This window comes from Zosterops lateralis (assembly GCF_965231275.1).
Source record: "Zosterops lateralis genome assembly, chromosome: 19".
NCBI classification, from domain to species: Eukaryota; Metazoa; Chordata; class Aves; order Passeriformes; family Zosteropidae; genus Zosterops; species Zosterops lateralis.
The window spans coordinates 5,646,246-5,673,483 of NC_139779.1; the positions used below are offsets into that span (position 1 = coordinate 5,646,246).

Below are 27,238 nucleotides of genomic sequence, written 5' to 3' on the forward strand. Positions count from 1 at the left end.
AATGCAGCTGAATTTCAATGCATATATTCTTGGCATTTGTATAATTTCAGGGAGTTAAAGTCTCCTGCTGTAAAGAAATCCAATAGTTTAGTTGCTGAAGGAGCCATAACTGATGGAAAAGGATTGTGTTGGACTTGACATAATAAAGTTTAGCTGCATTTTCTGGTGTTCTACTGAGTGGAGATGCTGCAGAGACCCTTGAGAAAGAGAATTTTATTGGTGAGAGCCAAAAATCTGAGAAAAGACAGCAATAACATTTTTTTGAGCAACTTACTTTAAGGAGCAAGCTAATTTTAAAGGTTTTTCTTCCAACATCCTTAGCAGACACAAAGAATGCATCTGTAAACGTGACTTTATTCTGCACGTTTGGACTTATCCTACTTTGGAATGGAACCAAGGAAATTCTGCTGAATTTTCATCCCCTCAATGTTTGATTTCAGGTGTGGCTGCCCTCATCAGCTGAAAAATATGTCCATCCGAGGCCTGAAGAAGAAACAACCAAAGACTTTTAAAGTCAGAATTATAACAGTGGATGCTGAGATGGAGTTCAGCTGTGAGGTGAGAGTGGCAGTAAATGCTGGCCAGTGCCTTTTGTGTGAGCAAGAGATTTGAAAAATTCAGATTATCAGCTTGTGGATGGTCTTAAAACTGATCTGTTATTTTTATAGATAATGGATTATTTAACCTCTGATGTGTTCTTCTCTTGACTCTGCTCAGAATTTAAAGCTGTTTGCATGAAATCCATTTGACTGACACAGCTAAATTAACACTAAACCTACTTTCTTCATAAGGATTCCTACTTCTTCATGAAATGCTTTTATTTTTTGGAACTGACATAACTCTTTATTAAAGTCACTTCCAGCTCAGATAAACTGGTCAGAGCTGGTGCTAAGATATTGGTTATAAAATAATTTATAAACTGGTAACTTTTGTTGATCTGGGACATTCCCTTCCAGTTTGCCATTTATAAACTACAGTTTTTTACCTGCAATTGGATGTTTGGATCTCTGGGCAGAAGAGAAAAAAGGATTGATGAAAAAGCTGGCAGTTCAATTAATTCTGGCTATCTGATAAATTGATTAGAGAAATCATGGCTGGATAAAAAGAAATGACTGATTGCTAATTAAATTGGGCTGCACTGTTGAAGGGACAGAACTGCCCCTGATTAATTAATTCTAATCATCCAGCGAAAGCAAAACAAGACACACAGGTATTGTGGGGAGTTAGAAAACTCAGTTCCAATGGGACTGGCAGTTTTAGTGAGACCTGACTGTTGTGAGAGCCATTTCATGTAGTTTATTAGGTCCTTCAGAAACAGAATATATTAATCTTGTATGACTTACTGCTCTGGAGTACTTGCAGGCAGTGTGAAAATAGTGAAAATAAAGGATTTAGAAAATTTGATTTAGAGATCAGAGCCCTTGTTAACAATTTGTTGTATTCCTTCCTTTGCTACCTCTCCTTTCTCCCCAGCTCATTTGCTGGGATGATTTCCAGCTTCCCACTCAAATACTGCCTAAAAGTTCACTTTTTTTTTTTTTTTTTTTTTTTTTTTGCCATTCAGTTTTTAGTTTTAGCAATTAGATAAAATCAGCTTTCTGAAATGTGGTAAAATAGAAGAAACAGATGAGAGAAGCCTCTTTGGTGAAAAAAAAAAAAAAGGCAGCAGATGTGTGTGGATGTGGGACTTTGAATCAAAGTTTGCTCTCTGTGGCTGCTGAACAGAAATGAGAACATTTAAGAAGACTCATTTAAATCAGAGTAGGGTAAAGGCTTGGCCTGGTGCCACTGAAATACCTGAGAGGTATGAAAGGTGAATCTGCTCTCATTGTTCAGCATTCCTACCCCAGGTTCTGATTTGATTTCCCCTGGCTTTCTCTCAGTCTCTCCAATTTGTATAAACCATTGAGTCAAAATTTTGGACAAATATTAATAAGGACTTGCCACATCCCAGGAAATCTATGGTACAACCCTCTCATTCCCTCAAGTGAATTAAATGACTCCAGCTGCTCTCTGGGTGTGTCTGGAGAAGGAGAGGAGGTGGAACACAACAACTCTGACACAGCAGCAAGAGTATTTCATTAAAAACCTACAAATGAAACAAGATTTCATAGGACAAAGGGCTAAAATGGAGCAAATTCATTTAGGATAGACATGTTTTTTCTTGATTTTTCTCTCTTTCAGATGAAGTGGAAGGGAAAGGATTTGTTTGACCTGGTGTGCCGAGCCCTTGGTTTGAGGGAGACTTGGTTCTTTGGCTTGCAGTACACAATTAAAGGAATGTGCACCTGGTTAAAGATGGACAAAAAGGTACAGGAGACAAAATGGGTGGCAATTAATTATTTACCTCTACAAATATTGACTTTCTGGAGCATGGGAACTAAAGGGATGTGTTCCATGACCACTCAGAATTTGGCATGGTGGCTTTCTTCAAAGCTACAGTTGGATTATTTGCTCTGATTGCTTCTATCCTATTTGACCTGGAGCATCCCACACTAATCACCACTGATTGCTGTTAGATTAAAGCTCAGAATTACCCTTCCCTCTAAAATCTAGAAAGGCTGCTTTAAGTGGATTATTGGCTGCTTTCTGATTTTCCTCAGGAATATTACCTGGAGACACTCGTGTCTTTTCTGCTGCTGATTGGATTTTATTTTATCTGTAAACAGGTTTTAGATCAAGAAATCCCCAAAGAAGATCCCATTAGCTTTCATTTTTTGGCTAAATTCTACCCAGAGAAGGTAGAAGAGGAACTCTTACAGGAAATTACCCAGCATTTATTCTTCCTTCAGGTCAGGAACAGTTTTGAACCATGAATTCCTTCTGTATTTTCCCCCAGCCCTTTTGCATTGTCTTTGATCTTGTTGGCAGCTCAGGATAGTTTTGCTTGCTTCAACTGTATCAAGAACTTTGTAGAGATTATTTTTATGAAGTACAAACATCTCTCCTGCCTGCTGTGGGTTTGGTGTCCAGGTAAGTGGAATATTTAATCTCCTGCATTTTTTTGTGACAACACCTAGCAGTTTGGGGGGATAATTCCAAACCTGAGTATTCCAGGCTTTTTTTACTCCTTAATATATGTTTAAAAATAAAATAAAATTAATGCAAAGCTGGAACTGCTGGAAGAACTGTGAGACTTTTGAGGACATCTCATGCTGGAGGGCAAAACCTCTAGAAAACAAGGACTCCCTAAACTTTCATTTTGGATTGCAGGGATAAAAGATCATGGAATTTGACAGGCATTCTGAAATCCAGGTGTGTTCACCTGGCAAGGCTTAAGAGGAGCAGAGCAGCAGACACCATTTGAGCTCCAATCAAAAAAGCAGATGAAGGATCAAAATATTGGAGCTTTATCAAAAATAAAGATGGAGCAACCAGGAAAACTCCATAGCTGAGTTTGGGATGGCAACTTCCAGTGTCTGGGCCATCCAGCTTCTCTTCTGAGTTGCTGTGGAGTCCCTCTGGAAGTTTCAGCCTCTGGAGTGTTGCTTTATTCCAGCAGGATGTGTCTTTGCAGGTAGCTGGGAGAAATTCAGTCTGCAGCTGGAAATAAACCCAGTAAATTCCCTTGTTCCTTGAGGAGGATGTGCTAATGAAATAATGGGGCAATGCTGCAGCTCTGGGAGTTCAAAAACCCACCAGAACTTCATCCAGAACTTTTAACCACGTGGCAATTTATCTTTTGGAAAGGAATGAGAGCAGCAGAATTCCTTTCCTACTCTTTAAATCCCGATTTTTCCACTTTTTTTTTTTCTTTTCTCCTTCAACCTGCCTTAACTAGCAAATAAGCAATTAGCAAATTCTTCTCATTCCAAAGTAGGAAAACAAGGCTGAAACAAATTGGAACTTGCAAAGTTTCCCGACTGTAAGAACTTCAGCTCACACCTGGATGCTAATAGGAAAAACATGTACAGACATCTGGATGCCTGAAGATTTCAGCTCTCCTGACTCTTCAGACCTTTGCAAATTAATGTGCCATAAATGCCTGAATAAATGTCAGTGGCTAAAGCTAAATATTATCCCCTTAAAGATGAGGTAATTTATTGCTTCTTTGTGAAGTTTAACAAAAAGTCCCTGTAAAAACTGATCAGGAAAAAAAAAACCAACAAAAACCAAAACAACCCAGGCACTTACAGGGGATTTATCCACATTGTTTTAAATTCTAGATCATGATTTGCACCGTCGAGAGTGAAAGCTGGAGCTTTCCAAATGGGAAGAGAAATCTTCTCATTCTTTCCATTTTAACAGCTTAGAAAGAATGTTCCCTGCACTGTAACTCAGCTTCACAAATTGTGCTCACCAGGGACTAAATTTAAAAGCAAAAACTTTCTTGGTGGTTCATTTCAGTTCCCAGCACCTACAGAGGTGTGTTTATAAACCTGTGCTAGCTTGAGTCATTTTTCTATTTGGAAATGTTTAAGACTGTGAGCTGTGCAAAATTTGGTTGTCTTGTGCTTGTTCCTAAGCTAAATACACCTGAGAGGAGGATTTGGGAAGATTAATTTCCCCTTCCCTCTTTAGGTTTTCAAACAGAAATTGCACAACTGATTTAAAATCAAACACCACCTTACAAACTATTAACACCTCTGCTCTTGGTAGCACCACAGGTTATTAAAATGAAAAGAATGTTGAAAGACTCTTTAGAATTGTCTGATTGTGCTTGGACCGTTGAAAATGAATAAATTAGGTGTTTTATTATTCAGCTTCTCTTTTGAGAGTCTCCTTTATTGTCTCGTTCTGGAAAGCTGGAGAACATCTCTTATGGTTTTTATATGGCAGCTGCACAGCCCTGAGCCTGCTCTGCTTAGACCTGACCTCCAGAGCTCCCTCCCAAGCTGAAATTTGATGTCTGATGTGATGCAAAGCTGACTTTTCCAAAGCAGGCAGGAAAAAAAAAAAAAAAAAAAAAAAAAAAAAGTGGAGTATTGTTAAAATAAATGAAGCACAGACAATAAAATTGATGTTTTATAGGATATTCTTTTATAGGACTCCTTATGTAAGTGTGTGCAGAGAGCTGACTGGCATTTTTGCTCTCATTAAATGCAATGCTAACTAAAGGCTTCCTGTGTTCCTGAATGCCAATTTCTTGTTGCTGTTATGAACTCTTAAAGGTGATGTTTGGTGCCAAGTTATAGTCTGGGCATGTCTGCTTTCATTTCAAGCCTGACTTAAGTCCTGACTTTGAACTTGCTCCATTTTTCTGTTGGTTTAGGTTAAGAAGCAGATCCTGGATGAGGAAATCTATTGCTCACCAGAAGCTACAGTTTTACTGGCTTCTTATGCTGTCCAGGCCAAGGTTTGTGCATAGAAAAATCTCTTTTTTAATTGACTTTTTTTTTTCTGGCTTAACCAGCACATCTGCATGGTGGTGTGTAATACACAGCAGGGTTAAAATTTGCTGGGAAAGTTGGTCATCCTGGGAGGTACAAGCACAGCTAGGAAAAAACCCCAAACATTAAATTCCAGGTTAGGATTGGAGGTTTCCAGGTTGGGATTGGAGGTTTCCAAGTTGGGATTGGAGGCTGCCAGGTTGGGATTGGGGGTCTCCAGGATGGGATTGGAGGTCTCCAGGTTGGGATTGAAGGTTTCAGGATGGGATTGAAGGTTTCAGGATGGGATTGAAGGTTTCCAGGATGGGATTGAAGGTTTCCAGGTTGGGATTGGCGGTTTTCAGGATGGGATTGGAGGTTTCCAGGTTGGACTGGTGATTTCCAGGTTGGGATTGGAGGTCTCCAGGTTGGGATTGGAGGTCTCCAGGTTGGGATTGGAGGTCTCCAGGTTGGGATTGGTGGTTTCCAGGTTGGGATTGGTGGTTTCCAGGTTGGGATTGAAGGTTTCAGGATGGAATTGAAGGTTTCCAGGTTGGGATTGGTGGTTTTCAGGATGGGATTGGAGGTTTCCTGGTTGGAATTGGATGTTTCCAGGTTAGGATTGAAGTCTGAGTGGCTCAGTGGCTGTGTTGAAGCCACTTGCATGGCACAGGGGCTGGAAGAAATTTCCATGGACTGCTCAGATGAGGGGAAAAAAAAATCTCCCTCAAGCTTTCACTTCAAACTGTGCAAGGAACAACTCCCCCAACATTCTGCTTCTAACAAACTGAAATAACTTTTCCTTTTTTGGGACAGTATGGTGACTATGACCCAAATTTCCACGAGCCAGGCTTTCTAGCCCATGATGAGCTGCTACCCAAAAGGGTGAGTCTGAATTTTATACAAAACCAAATCTTTGAATCTTCTCTTTGCAGTACAAAAATCTTTGAATCTCCTCTTTTGCAGTGCAAGATCTTTGAACCTCCTCTTTTGCAGTTCAGGGTCTTTGAACCTCCTCTTTTGCAGTTCAGGGTCTTCGAATCTCCTCTTGGCAGTGCAGATATTGCTGGAGATTAATCAGAGCATTAAAACTCTGCAAAATGACCAAGCTGAGAACTGCAACTCTGCATTCACTTTGCTTGGGGGAGGCAGAACTTGGATTTGGGTCTTCCCAGGGGTTCAACCTCCCTCCTTCCCCTGCAGGTGCTCAGGCAGTACCAGCTGACAGCAGAGATGTGGGAAGAGAAGATCACTGCTTGGTATGCTGAGCACAGGGGGATTGCCAGGTAGGAAACTTTTGCATTTCTTGGAAACCCCAGACATTTTTATTTATGAGATTTGTTGTCTTCAGTGTAATTCAGCCCATCTGGAAATCCAATTAAACAATAAATAAGATCTGTTAGCACCCAGAGGCAGCTTTTACTAATATTTGTGTTCTGTTTCTCTCTGTTCTGGAGGCTTCTTAGCATTGTTTTTATTGAAGATTTTCCTCAAGATTTACTGATTTACCTTGAAGGGAGAAGAATAGCGAGTGGAGAGATTCTCACTCTTCTTTGGCCTTGGCCAAAAGCTCTGTCCAAAATTCATTTCTTAATGAACTCTATTTCCTGAAGGAAATACATTCATGGAAAACAATGCAAGGGGGATTTTCCAAGGCATGGAGTGGCAAAACTAAGACAAGGATAAGACTTTTAATGAATTTTAATGAAGATTACACTATCCAGGAGTCATCTTTTGAAATAGGTGCAACTTTACTGTCTCTAGTCTGTCCAGATTGCTGGTTTTATTATCCTTTTTTTTTTTCTATAATTGAGAGCAAGATGGGAAAACTAAAGTAAGTTTGTACAAAGGGCCAGATTGGCTGTTCTTTTCTTAGTGGGAAATGGAGAGAAAGGCTGGAGAGGCATTTCATAACCATGGCTTTATTCTCCAGGGATGAAGCTGAGATGAACTACCTGAAAATTGCCCAAGACTTGGAAATGTACGGTGTCAATTATTTCCCAATTGCTGTAAGTGCCTTATTTTAGCAGTTTTCACTTGCTGCAGATAATGGTGCTGTCCTTTTAAAATCCTCCAGGGAGTTTGGAACTGGGACTCCTGACTTCTGCTTTTCCCTGCTGCTGTTTTTTTTTTTTTTCTTTTTCCAGCTTGGTTTTCTTGCCTGCTAAATAAGCAGGTGAATAAAAGAGTTAAGATTAATATTTTACAATGTGACAAAAGTTTTGAGTAACTCCAGGTTATTGGAATAGGAAGGAGAAATAGTTTGAGCTGCTCTAAGCAGCCTAGAGGACTGAGTTTATTATTACCAGTGAAAGCATTCATAATATTTTATATAAACACCAATTTCCTAAAAGACAAATAAATATCAATATACCAAAATACGTTCTTGTCTGTGGTTGTTTCATGTCACCAAAAATGCCACTTACTGATCTCTCTTGTTTTTTAGCAAAACAAAAACCACACAGATCTCCTGCTTGGAGTTGATGCCAAAGGTATTCACATCTACAGCATTAATAACAGGTTTTCCCCCAATAAATCCTTTGAGTGGAGCTCTATCAGAAACATTTCCTGTAGTGAGAAAGAGGTATGATGGCTTTGATATATTATTCTTTTTCCATGGGCATGGGTGTGGACTGGGATTCTTGGAACAGGCTGAAAGCTTCCTCTGTTGAAATAATTTTGGGGGAGAAGGGGAAAATCCTGAGGAGCTTTGTTCCAAAACTAAAAATAACAGCCCTGCCTTGCAGATGAGCTCAACACCTCGCTTCCCCGAGGCTGCTCTGAGCTCTGACTCTGTTCTGCCTCCTTCCCTGCTGCTTGGCCTTTGCAAAACAAATGTGTTGATCTCTGAAAAAGACAGATATTATGAATGCCACCGTGCCTGGCTTCTTCAGTTATCCCAGCAGGAATTCCATGATCCTTAAAACCTTAATGCTGTTTGCACACGCAGAAGCTGAGGCTTGGAGCCCAGGGGCCAGAGGAGACATGCAGGGAGATATTAATGGTTTTCTGCCTCACTTCTGCCACTTTGTTGGGACATGATTTCACTCCCCACCACTGCAATTTCACTGTGAAGCCCAGCTTTGGCTTCTGGAAAGTGAAGGAGTGGGGAAAATTTATTCTCAGTCCAGCTCCATGGGCTGCATGGAAGGCTATAATCAGAAAAAAACAAACCCAGGAAAACTGCAGTGGTACTGGAATACCTGGAATTTGGCATCCAAAGGGCAGCAATTTGTCAGCACAGCCTGTTCTATTTTCTGTGGGCCTTTTGGAAAATGACCCACAGAAAATTGAGATCTAAAACTGAGATGGGATTTTAGATTTGTGTCTATTAAATCAGAGGGGACTACAGATTTGCTGCCTCCAAAACAGGTTTTATATCATCAAACATCCCCTGAGATATGTGAATAAACTACTTTAACTCCCTACTGGGGGGAAATTGGGCAGCCCTGTGTATAAGTTTCACTTTATTCAGTCACATATCACAGCCCTGCTCCTCAAAAGGCAGCCAGTCATTACCTAGAGGGTGAAAGGACATTATGATCCTGGTGACTCAGATGCCCTGGAATTATCCAGGAATTACCTTGCCAATGAATTAGAGGAATAGAGTGCCAAGGAACCTGTGAGGCACAGAAAACAGGGCCTTAAAAAAAAAAAAAAAAAAAAAAAAAAAAAAAAAAAAAAGGAAAACTCTGCCTGGCTTCGGAACAGCTTGAGACTGAAAAAGTGAGGAATTCTCCAGGGCTTTCACCTGCTGCTCTGAAGAACAAGTCCTTAGGCCCTTGACACTTTAGTTTATCCCTTCAATTGCTGCTGCTCTGAGAGGTATTTGCCATTTCCCTGGCTTTAAGGCCATGTCTGCTTCTAGGGATTGCTGCTGTGTCCTGTTCTCCTGCCCTGAACAACCAGGGCTTGTTCCAGAGCTCTGGGGACAGTGGGCAGTGCACAGGTGGCATCAGGAAAACCCCCACCCACACTGGCACTGGGGGTTTATCCTCCAGCACAGCCTGACTCCATGGAGAAAACCAGTTTTACATCACTCTGCCCCTGTTTGTGGCATAAATCCCTGCTTCCCCAGAGAGAAGTGGAGATGAGCTCAAGTTTTGCATTGGTTTTAATAGTTTCAACTTATTTTCTTCCTCATTGTGCTTCCTTTCTTTTTCTTTTGCCTGTGCAGTTAACTATTAAACCCCTTGACAAAAAAGCAGAAGTCTTCAAGTTCTTCTCTTCCCAGCTCAAAGTGAACAAACTGGTGAGTGAACTGCTTTAAAGCTGAGAAATATTGTTTGTAAACAAAACTGTGATTTTGGGATCTCAGCCTAGATCAGCCTGTGTGATTCAGGAAAATGGGATCAGAGGGAGGTGAAGGACAGGAGGAATCTCTCATCCTGTAACAAACTTACCTGAGCTGTTTGTCGTGTGCCTGGCTATGAGCCTGCCCTGGGTGCTGATTTTCTTGGAGCTGCCAGCACTTGTGCTGGTCAGAATTGTCCTTTGGGGCCAGTGTGGGCCTCTTTGTCCCTCTGGCAGGGCCACAAGTCCACCAAAATCCCATTTGCTTTGCCTTTCCTATCCAGATTTTCCAGTTATGCATTGGAAACCATGACCTGTTTATGAGGAGGAGAAAAGTGGATTCCATAGAGATCCAGCAAATGAAAGCACAAGCGAGGGAAGAAAAAGCCAGAAAAAAGGTAAGATTCTTCCTGCTCCTGTGTTGTTGAAGACAGTGATGATTATTCCAGCTGCTGCCCTTGCTGCTCCTGTATTCCATCAGAGTGTGTGTGGGAGGTGAGGAGGTGCAGCAGGGTTGAATGTGGGAACAGCTCTGTGGCACCTCAGGAGGTCAGAGGTGTGTCTGTGTGGTGATCCCAAAGATCTGGGGCACAAAACAGATCAATCCAAGGGCTCTCCCAGCAGTGTGAAATAACCAGGAGTGCCTGCCTGAGGAGTTCAGTGCTGCAAAGTTCAGGAAGCTCCAGCCTGTCTGGATTGAACATCCCAGTTGGAGGGCAGCCCCTTCTTCGTTTGGTGCATTTCACTCAGGCCCAGGTGAGATTCTGCTGCAAACCCACCAACTATTGCTCCTCCTGCTTCCAGATGGAGAACCAGAGGCTGGCCAGGGAGAAGCAGCTCCGGGAAGAAGCTGAGAGAGCCAAAGAAGAGCTGGAAAGGCGCCTCTTCCAGCTGGAAGATGAAGCCAGGCAGGCCAATGAGGCCCTGGTGGGTCAGACTGAATGTTCTTGTGCCTGATTTGGAAGCAGGATTTGTTTTTTGCCACCAGGAATTGTAGCTCGGGCAAGGCTGGAGAGTTTCTGGTCACTGGTGGAAAGGGCATCCCTGGGAAATCCATGATCTGTGAGCCATTCCCTCCCTGCACTTGGCTCACAGTGCTCTCTTCAGGCTAAGAGGGGGGGAAAGGAAACAATCTTGGAGCTGAAATTGGGAGAAAGAGGCAAGTGAAGGGGCTGACTTCAGCTTTGTCCAGCTCTAAGATTTTTCTCCTTTCTTAGTAGAGGTGAGGCACAGGAAATTCTGGAGCAGAGGAGGAACATTAGACCCTGAAATTGTGTCTGGCTTTTATTTAAGAAATAACATTTTATCACTTGATCTCTTGGTAAAAGGTGACTTCTGCCTGCCTGCCTGCCTGCCTGCAGGGGTGATTTTGTAGGTTCTAGACAAGGAACTAAGGAAAATTCTTTCTCCTCAGCTCCGATCCCAGGAAGCAGCAGAGCTGCTGGCTGAGAAAGCCCAGATTGCAGAAGAAGAGGCCAAACTGCTGGCCCAGAACGCTGCAGAGGCTGAGCAGGAACGCCAGAGGCTGGAGATCACGGCTCTGAAAAGCAAGGAGGAGAAGAGGCTGATGGAGCAGAAGATGCGGGAGGCGGAGCTGATAGCCGTGAAGCTGGTGAAGGAGTCTGACAGGAGGTGGGCTTTGCTTTCCTTCGGCTGCAGAGGGTGCTGCTTTCCTCACAGCCAAGCCCAGGATGCGGAGAATTATCCCTCAAGTGACTCTTCAGAGGGACTGAGCCTCCTTGTGCCTTGTTTGTTCCACCTGGGTGCTGTTGTTGTATTGCAGGTCAGGTTTACAGAGGATCAGATGCAAAGCTGTAGAGATGTTTGGCAAGAAAGATCCAGAATGCAGAATCTTCCCCTATTTAGTGTTATCAAATGAGCACTGGCTACCTATCTAAATTTACTCTTTATACCCTGTGAGATTTGAGGCTGTTTTCATTCATTAGTACCAATGAATGAAAACATTCTCTTGTTTCCTTTTCAGATATTTAAGAAATGTAAAATCAGGTAAACTCACGTGGGATATAAACCACTCTTGAATGTTTGCCTGTTCCCTGAGCATGCAGAGCAGGCCAATGTTGACAGAGGATTTTTTTTTTTTAACTCTGTTATTAAGAAATCCTTTTACTTGTTTTAACCAAGAAGCTTGCCAAAATAAAGAGCAGCCTCTCCCCACCTCAGGGAGGATCTCTGATGGCCTGGAGAGAATCTGTAGCAGCAGGTTGTAACTGAGCCCATGGAAATGGGGAATAGGGCAATCATGTTAATTCAGCCTTTTGTGCAGGGGTGTCTCTGTCCTCTGTGCCCATGTGAGCATCCTCCCACGAGTGCCTTGGTGTAAAGATAACACAGTAGTGGGCTTGTTCTCTGGAAGTCAGTGAGCTCTGAAATCCGTGTGTTGGTTGAGCCATTCCCCTCAGGATGTTTCCCTTGCAGAGCCAAGGAAGCAGAGCACCTGAAACAAGACCTGCACGAAGCCCGCGAGGCCGAACGCAAAGCCAAGCAGAAGCTCCTGGACATAACCAGGCTTAATTATCCTGTGAGTTCTGCTCCACTGGGCACCACTTCACTTTCAGGGATAGTCAGGTGTTGGTGGCATTTTTATAGCCCCCATCAAGCTGAGTCGTGGCGTGGCTGGACCCAACTGGGGGACAAACTGGTGTGGAAAAGCAGTGAGGATGGGAGTTGGGTTTGTTCAGGGTGGTAAGGAAGGCAAGGCAAAAGTCAAAACCAGAACTGGTGGTGGATTTGGGGAGCAGAGGCTGTCTTGCCTTCATGGTGCCATTTCAGCCAGGCAGTTTTTGTGGATGTAGTTGTGCTGAGCCAGCTGTGTCATCCTGGCACATCCCTCTGTCTTTAGGCAAAGCAGATGAAAGTTGTCCCCAGCAAGAAAACACTGCTAGAATTCTGTGCCCCAATTCCCTCTTCTGCTGCAGCCCTGCTGAGGCTGGGTTTCTATTCTCTGCTGAGATAGAAACACTGCAGCCAGGATAAATCTCTGCTCTTGGATCTGTGGGGTTGTGATTTCTGCTGGGTGCAGGGGAGGGGCTGCAGGAGCATCTGCATGTCTCAGAAATGTAGGAGATAACTCAACATGGCATTCTTGCAGCACTGAGGAGATAAATCCCAATCCAGTCCACCAGATCTGACTGACAGTGCTTGTGTTGCCTCTTGCAGCACATGGCCAAGTACCCCCAGTACTCCCCAGGTGACAGCAGAGATGCCAACTTTGACAAAGGATCCACCAAACTAGATTTGAAGGACATCGACCTCAAGAGACTCTCCTTTGAGATAGAGAGAGAGAGGTATCAGTATGCCTGTGGTGCAAATGCATGAGAAAGGCAATGGAATCTTTGGGAATCACATTCATCTTTTAATGATTTGGGATGTGCATATGGCTGGAGGCGTTTTACTGAGCTGGAGTGGGTGATGTCTGTGTCAGACTGGCTTTTCTCACAGGTGAAGGTTTTTTTTTTTTTTTTTTGTGGCATCAGGGCATGATAAATCCAGAACTTTCTGTCTTGGGGAGAGACTGAACTAACAGCATGTGAGAGCACAGAAGTTTCCCTCTAGTGCTAAAGTGGGGAATTGCTGGGAGCTGATCCATCAGACATCCCTTAGTCTGGGAGGAAATGCTTGGTAAAAAGTTTGAAAGCAAAAAGGAAACAAGTGGTCACTGAGTCAGGGGAGCCAGGCTGGCATTGCCAGAGTTCATTTTACTCATAAAACATCAAACGAAACAAGAAACAACTCTCCTCCTTCCACAAACACCTGTTCTTGACTTAAATCTGCCCCCCTAAACTTTTTTGTCTCCAATGTGTGGACCCAGGCTGGACTACTTAGAAAAGAGCAGGAAATTTGAAGATCGACTGAAAGAACTGAAGTCTGAAATTCATGCTCTGAAACTGGAGGAGAAACAGGCTGGGCTTTACAGTCACTGGAATGAAGTCCTGGGCTCCTTGGATCGCTCCTTAGGAAGTGTAAGAACCCTAAATCCCTGTCCTTTCCTCCAGAATGAACCCTAAAATGGAACAGTGAGGGTGTGCTAAAGGGAGCTGCTGTATTCCACTCCAAGCCTTTAGCACCCTTGATGATAAAATATTAGAAACATGAACACTTTTAGAGGAAAATTCATGTCAAAACAAAATCTTAAGGCCTTTTTCCTATGCTGAACACCAGGGCCATCAGCAAAAAAATAATCATCTTATTTTATGATTATGAAATCACAGTCAGGGTTTAAGGTCTTGGAGCAAATGAAATTGTTGTGACTAACACATTTAAATGTGGTTTCTTGCAGTTTGCATCACATTCTCATTCATGTGCTTTGTGGTTGCTGAAAGTCATAAAAGCCTTGGTGTGTGTATTTTTTTGAAGGCAATGAGGAACTAGACCCAGATTTTTGTCATAAGTCACTTGTTATTTAAATAAACTCTTCAACTTCTTCCTGAAGCAGGGCAGGAATAGGGCTGGCTTTGTCTGCAGGTTGTTCCTCATGGAGCAGAAATGGCTCTGAGTCAATGGTTTTTTTAGAGGCAGGAGGGAGGTTTGAAAAATGATGAGGAAAGATGGCCTTTTATTTTCTGACTGCTCATCTGATGTTCTTTTTGGCTTAATGAGTGCTGATACAGAGAAGGCATTAAATTTCTATGTGCTCTGTTCTTTTAAAGGCCCCATCATGGATGAAAACCTTCGAGACTGGAGATTCACTGGATGTAAATCCTCAAAGACCTTTCCCTGCCTACTTGTTAAACACTGCAAGCAGCTGGCCCTGCACCAACAAAATTCAGCACACGGTGCCAGTGGAAAAGTCATCTTCCCAAGCCAATTCCTTGTCTGCCAACAGTGTGGGCACAGGAACCAGAAAGCAGATTATAAAGGTAATCAGATTCATAAGTAAATTCCTAAATGTTGCCTAAAAGTGAAGAGTTCAGAGGGGGTGGCTGCCTGTAGGGACCTGCTTTGTCCTGCTCTGTCCCAGCCTCCCTTTTGCAGGATTTTGGAGCCCCTGGTGCTGGCACATCATTTGGGAATGTTTATAACTCGAGGCTGCCTGTTTTTTCTCACTTCTGATCTAAGCTGGAGTGCAGAGCTGTAAGCCTTGGTAAATGAAGCAGAGATGTCTGTACACAGCAGGAGGATCTGTGTTAAATTTTATTTGTACCAGCCAGACTTGGAAATGAGAAATGTGCTCCCAGGTATAGAGAGCTTAAAACATACTGTGCCGTCTTCTGCTTTTAAAAGGCAGGGATAAATACCCAGGCTCCCCACAGCTCAGCTCTCTTCCATGTGCTCCCTGTCAATGAGGCCTGAAGAGCAATGAGCTGGGTGGCAGGAGAAAACAACCTGCTTTGAAATGTCACTGGGCTGGAGAAGGAAGAAGAAGCTGGAAGGAAACGTAGTCTGGAACAGTGGGAAGGAAATCAGCTGTCTGTAGGCAGTGCTAATTGGGCAAGGTATTGGGAATGGGCAAAGCCTGATGGATCTGCTGTGCTTTATCTGAACAAAACTGGAGAGGTTTAGGATCAATTAAAAGCTCCAGAATATAACATTCAATACCTCCTTCAGGGTTTGGTGTGCTTAGAACTAAAGGACACTGAGTGCAGCAGCAGCTGAGGGAGCAGCTCTTTCTGAGGCAACAGAAGCAACTTTTAACACTAAAGGATGAGGCAAATACATTTGTTTAAGGAAGGAAGAAAAAGCTATTGCAGAGCATCTTGCAAAAGGCTCCAGAGTTGGAGGAAAGGAAGACCCAGACCAAAGAGAATTGCTCTAAGCCAGAACTAATTCTCCCTCTTTGATTTGCCTGCAGGTTCAGCAGCATGACTCAGATGTCATCTACATTTGAAGCCCCTCATTTCCTTGGTGGGACTGGTGGCCTTTTCACCTCTGTGGGGACACTCGGGCAGCTCTGGCTGCTGCCAGGTGTGAGAGACAAGGCACTGTGGATGCAGAGCTGCCATCCAGCTCCCAGGCAGGTGCCATCAGCTGAGAATGCCACAGTGCCCTCAGTGTGGCTGGGAGCAGTGCAAACCCAGAGGAAATGTTGTTTACTACTTGTGCACTTTGGAAGGAACACTTCACACTTGGCTAAAACCCTTCCTCCCCGTGGTGTTTCACACCCTTGGAGCTCTGCTGCTGGAGGAAGGATGTGAGGCAGCAAGTGCCCAGGAGGTGTTTGGGATGAGAAGACAGAACACAAGCTTGGTGTTTATCTCCACAACAGACTAATTATGTTTTTGGTCCAGTCCCTGGGACATGACTCCCACAGAGCTGCTCGACGTTTTAATGTTTGCCTGCCAAATATTTTCCTTCTCCTCCCCAAACATTTCTTGGTTCACTTAATTGATTTGCATTTCTCTGTGAGAAGTCTCAGCTTTTAATTCCAGATGCAGAAGTGGACATCTTCAAATACCTCCCATTCCTGGGGGAATCCTTTGTTTGGAATGCAAAGCCTCTGTTCTTCCAGTCCCTGACGAGATCAAGCACTTTCTGCTCGAGCAAACTTTGCATACATTAACTGTCTTCCCACTTCTGTGCAGCACAGCTCCCAAGTTAGACAAAGACAAAAGATGCTGGTGGTGTCTGCTAAAGTGGGACTTGTTTCTGGTGGAGAGGTGCATGCAGCAAAGTGCCTGCCTCATTAGTAAAACCCACTTGCATTTTCTGGTTTTGTGTGTGTTCAAGTGTCTGCTCCTCCACAAATCTTCACTCTGGGGAAGCAGACAACATTCAGCTGCAGCTAAAGCAGGAGCCCAGCTGAACTTGTGACATGTATGCAAAAATGAATGGTAATGTTGTTAAGTGTCTTGTTCTAAAAGCTAAGATTAAAGAACAAAACCAAAACAGGTTCAATAAAAAGCTTCAATTTCCACTTGCTTTGAAGGGAATGTTGTGTCAATATTCCTCCAGCATTACCGAGGCAGGTTTGGAGAACAAACACCCAAATCTCCTCTGTACACATCTGCAGCAGGCTGAGCACAGAGGGGGATGGCAGCTGCCTGTGCAGAGGGGCAGGAGTGCTCTGCCCTGGCTGCTCCCAGCCCTGGGAGCACTCGCTGCCTTGCCTGGGTGGCTTGGGGTGTGTTAATTCTCTCCCAGCTTGATCTGGCACGAGATGTTTGCAGAATATTGGCTGTTACACACAATTCCTGAGCTGTCTGCAGAAGGCTGGTGTGTGAGAGGGAGAAGCTGTCAGAGATGCCAGAATGATGAGGCAGATGCTGTCATGGTCCCAAGGCTGGGGAGGGGGCATTGGCCACGATTTGGGCCAGTGAACCATCTCCTCTATTAGCCAGGAAATGCTGCAGCAGCTTTGAGTGTGACATTCTCGGATTTGAGGGTGAGGAGAAATGCTGGGATTCCCCCTGGTTCTTCTTTTCCTGTTCCCTCTTTTCTTCTGGCATGTGTCTTACCACAGCCAACAGAGCTTGTGCCCTCATCCTTCACACGTGCTGGGCCTTTCCTTCTGCTCTTGTGTCTGAGCTGCACCATGGAGAAGGACCCAGAGAGGAGTCCTGCACGATGTGCACCTTCGATTTATTCCTTTGGACTCAACCCTGAGAATCCCAGTGAAGAAAAGGACAAGGTCACGCTCCTGCCAGTTCAAATACAACCCCTGCCTTTACAAGCTGTTCTCAACCTGCTGTGTCCTTGCTGTGCATTGCTCCTGTGCAGCACCTCGGTCCTGCAGGCTGGGAGGGGTGTTTGAGGCTTGGAGATGGGGCAGGAGGAGCTAGGATCTCCTGTGGACCTTTTAGATGGGTCAGGAGGAGCTGGATCTGCTGTGAACATTTCAGATGGGTCAGAAGGAGCTGAGATCTCCTGTAAGGCACTGAAATGGGGAAAGAGGAGCTGGGATCTGCTGTGAACCTTTTAGATGGAGAAAGAGGAGCTGGGGTCTGTTGTGAATCTTTCAGCTGGGGCAGGAGGAGCTGGAATCTGCTGTGAACCTTTCAGATGGAGAAAGAGGAGCTGAAATCTGCAATGAGCTTTTTAGATGGGTCAGGAGGAGCTGGGATCAGCTTGAGAAATGCACAGCCACACATGGAGCCAGGGGTGCTGTGCCCCCACAGGGAGGCCACTGCAAAGAGAAGTGCCAGCAGGGTGTTAATTTGCTTAAACCCTGAGTAAATATTTGCAGCCATTAAATGTTGTAAGTTGGTGCTTCTGCTGCTGCTCACACTCACCTGCAGCATCACCACAGGATGTGAGGCTGTGCTTCAGCTGAGGGCAGCCTGAGCCCTGATTTCCCCCAAGAAGAGAAAACAGATCCATTTTCTAATCAGTGGTTGCAGGATTTGTCACCCTGAGCAGGGAGATATTTCTCAGCTGCCCGTGGAGGAGCTGGGGAGCAGCAGGCAGCAGATGGTGCTGCAAGGCTGCTCTGCAACAGCCCGGGAAGACCTGGCTGGGAAATCCTCCTTGGGAATCTCTGCCAAGTCCTCTGTTCCCACACTAGCAGGCACTCACTCGCTCCTGTTCTTCTCCTGGAGTTTACCCTGACATCATTTTTGACAGGGATTCAAAATCTGTGAGCGCTGCGCTCTGGGAAGGGATTATTGCATGAGCTCGGTCCCGTGGGGATGAGCCAGCTCCCCGAATTGCAACAACAACAACAACAAAAATCCCCTAATGCTTCTGAAACCTCATTGTCATTGTCAGCCTGTGGAAATGGCCTGGGTGGATTTCAGCCCTGAGTGTGCTGGGACCCCACAGCTCTGGGGATATGTGATATTTTTATTGTTCCTTGCTCAAAACAAGTGTGGATCTGTTAAATTTGCAGAGCGTGGAAGGATCGTGGTGTGCAGTGCAAAGAGGGTGAGAGGGGCCTGAGAAAGAGTCACAGGGGTCACTGAACAATCCCATCCTTTGTTTTCCTGCAGGAAAGGACACGGTGTTCTGATCTCAAACAGAGAAAAAAAAGGGAGAGAAATTCCTGCAGCAGTGAGGAGGTGCTGGGAGATCACCTGGAGAGAGGGGAAGTCTGTTCCTAGAGTGACACAGGGAGTGGAAGATGAGCTTCCCCAGCCCTGCTTTCTCTGTTTCTCTGAAAAACCTCGTGCTCTAACCCCAGGGGCCTCTCCCTTCCCTCAGAAACCCTTAGAAGGGGAACTGTGCAGATGGGAAGCTCCTCAGGCTGCTCCTGAGCCATGGGAAGCAGCAGATGCTGTTCAGTCCTTGGAGACAGCACATCCTCTGCTGGAACCTATCTCTCAAAAACCAGATTGTTTTTACCCCCTGGATGATCCAGAGTTGACCTGGCCCTGGAATTTGGGCACCACCACACGCTTGTGGCTGACCCCTGAGTCATCCTGATCCTTTCCTGCCCGTGCTGCTGCTGCTCTGGAGCCTGTTTACCAGCAGCAGGATGAGTTCACATCTCTCCTGTTGCAGAATCACCCCCAGAGCAAACTCCTTCCTCTTTCTCCTTGCAGCCATCCCCGTGTCTGGGTTGTGTCCTCTGAGCCACCGAGGTCTGCTGGCTCTTGTGTTTGCTGGAGGCTGTGTCCTTCCTCCCCAGAGCATCCCTGGCACTTGTGCCCCAACCTCAGGGCTGTGCATGGAGCTCCAGGCTGGCACCTGTGATTTTTCATTGTCACCTCAGCTCCCAGCCTGCTGCTCTTGATGTTGGGGACACAGTCCTGGTGTGGGGACAGCTGTCCTGAGTCCTTGTTTGCAAAATCGCTGTTTTTTCCCCTCAGCTCTTTGAGCAAAGGGCAGGCCCAGACACAAAACCCGGCTGTGTTTTGTTATTTCTGGTTTTCTGCACTGTCAGGACTCTTTCCCACCTTCCTGCAAGGCATTTTTGGGGGTAGCAAGGCCAGCTCTTTGCAGGGGCTGGGGGCACACAGCCCCACCTTGGGGCTGCACTGAGGCGTTTAGCCCAAGGTAAAAAGCAGTTTTCACACCAAAAGGCACTTTGGATCAGGAGTGATGCCTCTCCTGGGAGGAAGAGGCTTTGTCATGCTGAATTACACCCAGCAGGGTCTGGGCAGGAAGGCTGCAGGGGAAAAAAAGTGGCTCTGCAAAGGGTGGGAAAGGGCTGATGGCTCCCATTACTCCTGGCTTGGTCCTAAAATTAAAGCAAAGGTTTGTCCTGCTGGGGAATTCACTGAAGGAAAATTCAGGAGAAAAGCAGGAGAGAGTGTCCAGAGAGACACCTTTGGCTGGGATTTGGGAGTGGTGGGATGCTGTAGGTGCTGGGATTCACAGATCAAGGGGGATAGAAATAATTCACCCTAAAACGTGAGTCAGTCCCACATCCTGTGGTTGAAAAAGGAAAGGGATCCAAGCAGAGCCCAGGATTAATCTTTTCTCAGTAAATTCGAAAGAGAAATTCCAGAGAAAGAGGAAGTCACCAGAAAAAGCCTGAAAATTTAAAATAGTGCTATGAAAATCGTTCAGCTCAGCAGTGAGGTGGCCCAGGAAGCTCTGAGGGGCTTGATCAGAGATGAGGATGTGGAGGAAACTGAAAGGAGAGAAACAAAGAAATAGAAACCCCTGAGGATCCCAAAGGAGGCTCAGTGTGCTAAAGGACTGCAGTGATGGTGACACATCCCTGAGGATGGGCACACACAGGAAATGTGGAGAGTAAAAGGTTGGAACCACAAAATTCGTTCAACCCTGGGGAGCTGCAACAGTCAGCTTAGGGAAATGGGGGTGTCTGCACCACCAGAGGCTGCCTCAGCTCTGCTCCTCCAGGGCACAGAAAGAGGAGTGGTAGAGCTGGGAGTGTCCAGAAAGGACATTCTGGAGGAAATTTGGCAGAAGTGCTGTTATTCTGTGGTTGAGCTGAGCCAGCTTCGGGGTGAAGCAGCTCATACCAAAACCTACAACCACCAAAACCACCTGCAGGCCTGGAGGGGAACGAGGGAATCTGGTGATTTTCCTGGGAAGGGGAGCAGTTTGCTGGTGGCTGGACAGCCTTGGAGAACTTTGGATTCCACAACAACACTGCTTTGGGGGACACCTTGGAAAACAGGGCTCTGGGAATAGGCTCTTGTAACCAGTTCACCCCAGGAAGGAATCTCAGCTCCAGTGTGGAAGGTGCTGGTGGGGCTGGTGCCCATGGGAGCAGTGCTTGGTTTTTATCTTGGGTCAGAAACCTGCATGAGACCCTTACAACATCCCTATGCAAACCTGATTTTCCTTCTGTTGATATTCCCGGGCAGTTTCCAGCCTGTCCTCACAGCAGGGGTGGCACAGCCCAGCTCAGGTGCCCTGGCATGGACACCCCCAGCCACTGCTGCTGGCAGAAAACCAGTGCCAGGAGACAGATGCCAACTTCTCCCTAGGTTTGCCACAAATGCCACTTCTCACCCTGCTCCATCACAGGGATCCAGAGGGAGGTCCACAACCTCCTTCCAGCCTCTGGTGCCTTCACATGGATCAGTCCCTCAGTTTTCAACCCAAACCTTTTGCATTTAACTCTTTTCATGATAACATCATTCTTGTGGTGTGTGTCATGGGATTTTCCCTGCCCTAGACATTCCCAGCTCCCAAACTGGAGGGGCTGTTCCCGTTATCCCTGTCCCCAGCAGCAGGATCCCGCTCTGCTGTGCTGCCTTGGATCCCTCCTCCATCCCTCAAGGTCGTTAGAATCCTTTTGTGTGATGTCCTGGATTGATGATCCCATCTCGTTTTGCCTCATCAGCACATTTCCTCTGCCTTCTCCTGCTTTGTGTGCCAAGGTCATTAATGCAAATGTCAAGCAGGATATTTTTTGAGGCAGAAACTCAAGGAACTGTGTGGGCAAGCCCCTCTCAGTGTCACACAGCTCTTTTCAGCTGGAGCAATTTACCATTCCCCTTCCAGGCAGCTCTTGACCAAATTTACTTTTCATATGCCAGTCACATCTTCCCTGCCTTTGCTCATAATTTACTATCTGGCCTTAATTCAAGTGTCTTCCTGAAGCCCAGATGAGTGAAATCCACTGCCTTTCCTTCACCACAAATATCTCTGAACTCACAAAAGGCAGCTATTAGGTGTAGGTATTTAAAATAGCTCAGGATAATAATTTAAAGCAAAAATAGTTTCAGTTATATCAATGTGCCTGTTAATGAAGGGTTGAGTGGCACAGAAATTTGGGTCCTGGATGGGTGGGTGACAAACTGGCTGCTGATGTCACCAGTGGTGTGGGACAACAGAGCTGAGGAAGGATCTGCAGCTCAATTTTATATAAATTTTTAGATATTTGCTGATAGGTTCAGCATGGGAATAATGTTGAGAGCACAGTGATGTTTTAGTTGTTCCTGAGTGGTGTTCTCCTTCCTCAAGGGCTCAGGAGCTGCTGGGAGGGGCAGAGTCAGGGCAGGTGATCCAAGCTGACCAAAGGATGTTCCATCCCATGGATGGAGTCGATGGATGGATGGATGGACCAAAAGATGTTCCATCTTATCGTTCCCCAACCCTCCCGTGGCACCACAGCTACTGCCAGGACATGCCCCAAACAAGAGGCACCACTGGCAGCCCCAGGTGAGCCACTGGTGTCACCTGTGGGGACAAACTGGGTGGCACCAGAGCTGGGGAACAGCAAACCCAGGGATCCCTTCTCCCACCTTGGTGCAAAGAGGCATCAAAACTTCATTAACAGACACATGGATATAATTGACATTATCTTTATTTTAGTGTATTATTCTGACATAGTTTAAATAATTTTTGTGCTTAGAAAAAAAAATAATATTTAGTTTAACTTAAATAAGTTAAATAAAATAATTTTCCATCTTGAGAAGGCTGAGGGTAAAATCCTCTCTGTTGTGCTGGAGGCTGGGAGCTGTGCAGGGGTGGGATGGTGGCTGTCAGCAGAGAAGGCTCAGTTTTTCTGGCTCTGGAAGTCGTCCAGGAGCTGCTTCACCCACTGTGCCTGTGGATCTGCACACACCTTCTTCCCCTTCTTGGTGACCACACTGCCAGGAGAAAACCTGCCTTGAGCTGCTGGGCCGAGGCTGTGGGATCTGAGTCCCACCATCAGCACCCTGAATGTCCCCTGCGTGTCCCCAGGTCCCCCCTGGGTGGTGGCAGGGCTGGTACTCACATCACACCCGGCTGGCTGCAGGAGCTGCTGGTGACAAAGACGGAGCTGACGCGGCGCCGATGGATGGGCTGCCTCTGGTAGCTGAAGCAGCAGGTGCTGGGGACGCCATCTGTGAGGGCAGGGGACAGACACACGGCCCTGGTGAGACCCCACAGCCTCGGCCCCCTCCAGGGATTCACCATCTGGTGCCGCGTTCCCTGGCAGAACCTCCTCCAGAAACCCCCTCGTCTCCAAACAATCCCACACTGACCCCAAACCCCTCCCCACAGGCACCCTACCAGGGCTGGGGCTCTCCAGGGGGGACACAGCCATGCTGGACTCACCGAGGTGACCCTCAGATGTGGAGCAAGTGGCCAGGAGGAGCAGAGTGACCAGGGTGGCTGCCAGGACCTTCATGGTGCTGTTGGGTGAGTGCTCTGTGCGTGAAGCTGAAGCTGGAGCTGGGGAAGCTGCAGGAATCTCTCTGTGGCCCCTGGGGCTGTGCTCCCCTTTTATCCCCATCCCAGGGGCGGGTGCAGGGTTTCAAAGAAAGAAAGTGAGGGCATCATACCGAGGAAATTATGTCAGGGGGGCTCAGTTTCGCTGAGCTGGAAAAGGCGAGGAAACCGCAGAAGGGGAAGCGCTGGCCACGAGGCTGCGGCTCTGCAGAGGCTCTTTGGGTGCCTGGGGGTCCCAAACTCTGTCAGGGGGATGCCTTGGGGAGGCTGAGCTGGAACACAGACTGCACAGAGCCAGGGAATAAAGTAGAGATTTATTGAAAGGCCTTTAGGGTACACCTTGGGCAGGACCACCACCACAACCACTGCACATCTCCACTGGTAACACCAACTCCTGCTTGGACAGGGAAAAGCATGAGGGAATGAGGTTGTGTCGAGCTCGGAGTCACTGTGGTTCTCACATTTGTCCCTTTTTGCTGATGATTGGTCAAAATAACAATTTCCTTACAGGAAAGGCTGCAGAGGTACAGAGTCCTTGCAGGTGCAGGGCCTGGCCTCAGGTGCCCTGATCCCTTAAGTTTTAGCTTTAATATTTCCAGACTCTGTGCAGCCCAGGGGTGCAGCTCTGAGCTCACAGTCAGTGTCACTCAGCTCTGCACAGAGCAGGGACACAAAACAAATCCTTTTCCTGCTGCACACCAAGGACAACTTTCAGCCCCAAAAGCACAAACAAGGGTGGGCTGGAGGGAGGAACAAGAAGGATGGGACCTCACAGCCTGGAGCTGGAATTGGACAATTAAACCCCAAGATGCAAATGGACCCAAACTTATTAAAATGTAAGACTTTGTGACCGGTCAGCCGTTCTGTGACCATTCTTAGTCCACCTTGGGTGTAACCCTTGTCAGGCTCTTGTCCTGCCCAAGGTGTACCCTAAAGGCCTTTCAATAAATCTTTACTTTATTCTCTGGCTCTGCCCAGTCTGTGTTCCAACTCAGCCTTCCCAAGGCATTAGTCCTGCCACTTTCCCTGTCCCCTGGCTGAATTTACACTGAAGAGTTTCAGTTTTGGCTGCAGTTGTTGCAATAACTGCTTGCCCACTTCTTCCCAAGCCGGATCATTTAATCCAATTTAATCTCTCCTGATTTAGCCCCAAAAAGCAAAACCCCCTCTTCTCAGGGACAGCATTAGGAGCAGGAAGCAGAGGGAGGAGGGGATGCTGCTGGTACCCACAGGGATCAGCTCACTGCAGACAAAATCTCCAGGAAAGTGGAGAGTGCCTGAAAAAGGGCAGCATCTCCAGTGCCCGAGGGCAATTCCCAAACACTCTCCACTCTGCTGCACACCCAGACAGGAACAGCTGCCAAAATCACCCCTTCCTCCAATTTTTTTTTGCTTTTTCCAGCCTTTTCCTGATGCTGCCACCAGTTACCATGCAAACCTCAGCTTCCCCTGGCCTTGCTGCTGACCCTGCCTTGGGCATGACTAATTCCTGACTGATTCAAGGGAGAAGTCCAACTGCCCAAAATGCTGAGCCATGGCAGTGCCTGTTGCTCCCAGCCCCATTTCTTGTCCAGAATATCTTCCCCAGCCACCAGGTCCTGCCTGGTGTGAACATCTGTGGGACAGAGGTGGGAATGGGTGCAAATCATCTCCTGGAGCTGCTCAGGCGGAGCTGAGCAGTGCTGATCTGGCCTTGGGGTGCTGGAAGAACAGCTCAAGATGTTCCAGCTGTTCCAGCTCTTTCTCCAGCTCCCAACTTTCAGCTCTTTCTGTTTCAGCCACTCTGTGCATGAGGGCTACAAAGGAATAAATTAATAAAAGGAATAAATGGACAAACAAACAAACAAACACAAAAGAATAAATTAATGAATTCTTTGGATTTAACCATAACCGGAGTGTCCATCTGTGGTGGTTTGGGAAGGTTTGGAAAATTCACCTGCTGTAAAATGCTCCTGCTTTGTCACACGTCCCTGGCCACACAAAGGCAGAAGGAAGGGACTCATTTCCCCAGAATAATGCAGATCTGCATGCATTTATTTTGTTTTTCTGCCCTGCTGATTGCACAGACACTAAGAGGTTTTCTCTAGAACTCAAAGCATCCTCTGTGTGCAGAGGAATCCCAAATTCAGGGCCAGCCAGTGGGTGTTGTCATGAAATTTTTTGTGTTTTCATGGAGTTTTTTGTGTTTTCATGCCCCTCTCTGCCTGTAAACCCCACATGTCCCAAAGAGATTTCCCCACACCTCTGCCCTCCTGCCACCCCTGGAATTCTGGCACCTCTCCTGCCCTCACCAGGGCCAGCTCTGTTTGTGCATGAGGGAGAGGTGGGAGTGGGGACAGGCAGGATGAAGGAAACCAGGAATTGCTGTCTGGGTTAACCACAGGAACGAGATCCTGAGCTGTCCAAATCCTGGGCTGGGATTTTTTATGGAGAGAGCCAGGGATGAGCTGAGCTCGGCTTGGTGGGTGCCCAAACAGAGGGAAAAGGAGCAGGATGGGCAAGAGAGCAGCACTGGGGGATGACAAACACCAGGAGCTTTGTGAGGAATATCTCACAGCCAGAAACCTCTGGAAACTGAGAACTGTGGGCACTGCAGTTTCCAGAGGATGACTTGTCATCCAGCAGGAAAATCTCACAATTAATAGATTATTTCTGATGGAAAAGGCTAAAAAACCATTTCCTCTTTCCTGCAGAAGTGACTGGCCAAGCTTTCAGTTCTCCATTCAGCTGAGGGCCGGATGGGACTTCTTACTGGATGCTGATGAAATACTTTCCATTGTGACTGGAATCGGGGATATTACGGAGAATTGCACAAAAGTGCAGCTCAGCAGGAGCAGGGAGGCTTGTGTTTAATTCTGTTTAAGGAATTAGATACGAGGAACTGATATAAAGGGAGAGTAAAGAAATGAGTTGTGGTTTTATTTCTCCTGCCATGGAGAAATGTAAGCAGGTGACGTGTGGATCCAGCAGAGGAACACAAATTAGGGGAGGGGAGGAAACAAAGGGAAAGAGAAACTTCAGCTTTCCAAATGCAGATTTGAAAAACTAGAAGAAGAAAAAGCTCATTAGTTAGGGAGGGGAGTAAAGAGCCAAAGATGCTGCTTCTGTTTGGCTTGTCTGGTTATGGTCCAGTACTCAGCACCACCAAAATTTTGTGCACCCAGGAGAGAAAAGGGAAAAGAGAACAAATAAGGAAGGAAGAGACAGCTGAGGCAGGTGCAGCCAAGACAAAAAGGCTGCAATGATTCCCATGAATTCCTCCTGAGCCAGGCTGTGGCCACCTCACCACCAGTACAAACTCACATGGGGTGGGAGAGCAAACATGGCACTGGTCTGGCATAACCTGATGGCTTTGGCACTGCCTTGCATGAGTATCCCAAAGACAAGGAGGGAATTAAGGGAATTAAATAAAGGAAATTAGGTGTAAAACCCCCTCAGCCCCTGGGGCTGTTCAGAGGGACTGAGGGCAGGACAAGGGGGAGCAGCAGGGACAGTGTGGGGCCAGAGCAGACCCCAAATTTGCTCAGTCCCAGGGTGAGGAACCTCTCCCGGAGGATTCTTACCCCAGAAATAAGGGACAATAGGAGAATCACAGAATACTCTTGAGCTGGATGGGATCCACTAGGACAATCAAGTCCAGCTGCTGACCCTGGGGCAGAGGGGAGCTCTGGGCATCCCTTTCAGGAGATGGACCCAAGACTTTGCAGCACCAAAGGGATCAAAGCAACTTCTGCCCTCCCCAGGCTCTGGGCCAAGGCAGAAATGAAAGAAATGAAAGTCAGTGCCAGCACCTCGATCCTGTGCAAGGGCAGAGGAAGCCACTGGGGTTATGCAACATCCCTCTGGGAAGTGACACTCATTGATAAAAATTATGCTAAAGGGTCCTTGGTTCCGAGGAGAGCACAGGGCAGGCTCATGAGCTGTTCCTCAGCCTCGTGTGTGTGGTTTGGTGGGAGAAATTCTGCATTCAAAGCACAGTTCCTACACCAGGCCCCATTTCCAAATGTTCCTTCCCTCTCTGAGGATCCTGTGGTAAAACCTCCAGCCCAGGACAGATTTTCTGTGGTCCTGCATCAAAGACAGAGTGGCTTTGGCACCAGACTGAGAGGAGGAATGGTGAGGGAAAGAACAACTTCTCCCAGGCAGGAGGCTGCAGCACACCTGGC

At 46.5% G+C, this 27,238-nt stretch overlaps 2 protein-coding genes across 2 annotated transcripts; one reads left to right on the forward strand and one right to left on the reverse strand.

Annotated features, from left to right (window-relative positions):
• Positions 1 to 468: 468 nt before the first annotated feature.
• On the forward strand, positions 469 to 15,986 carry LOC310917102 (merlin-like; the record flags this gene model as incomplete). Its single annotated transcript, XM_083875093.1, has 17 exons — positions 469 to 558; positions 2,185 to 2,310; positions 2,670 to 2,792; positions 5,213 to 5,296; positions 6,126 to 6,194; positions 6,513 to 6,595; positions 7,243 to 7,318; positions 7,756 to 7,893; positions 9,487 to 9,561; positions 9,887 to 10,000; positions 10,407 to 10,529; positions 11,017 to 11,234; positions 12,039 to 12,141; positions 12,780 to 12,907; positions 13,432 to 13,582; positions 14,270 to 14,479; positions 15,412 to 15,986. The coding sequence occupies 17 exons, from the start codon at positions 469 to 471 to the stop codon at positions 15,445 to 15,447; spliced, it is 1,947 nt and encodes a 648-aa protein (XP_083731219.1). The 3' UTR covers positions 15,448 to 15,986.
• Positions 15,987 to 22,205: 6,219 nt separating this feature from the next.
• Positions 22,206 to 23,094, reverse strand: LOC310917203 (C-C motif chemokine 3-like). Its single transcript, XM_083875279.1, has 3 exons — positions 22,959 to 23,094; positions 22,636 to 22,744; positions 22,206 to 22,507 (listed from the first exon to the last, which is right to left on the reverse strand). The coding sequence occupies exons 1-3, from the start codon at positions 23,029 to 23,031 to the stop codon at positions 22,414 to 22,416; spliced, it is 276 nt and encodes a 91-aa protein (XP_083731405.1). The 5' UTR covers positions 23,032 to 23,094; the 3' UTR covers positions 22,206 to 22,413.
• Positions 23,095 to 27,238: the final 4,144 nt, after the last annotated feature.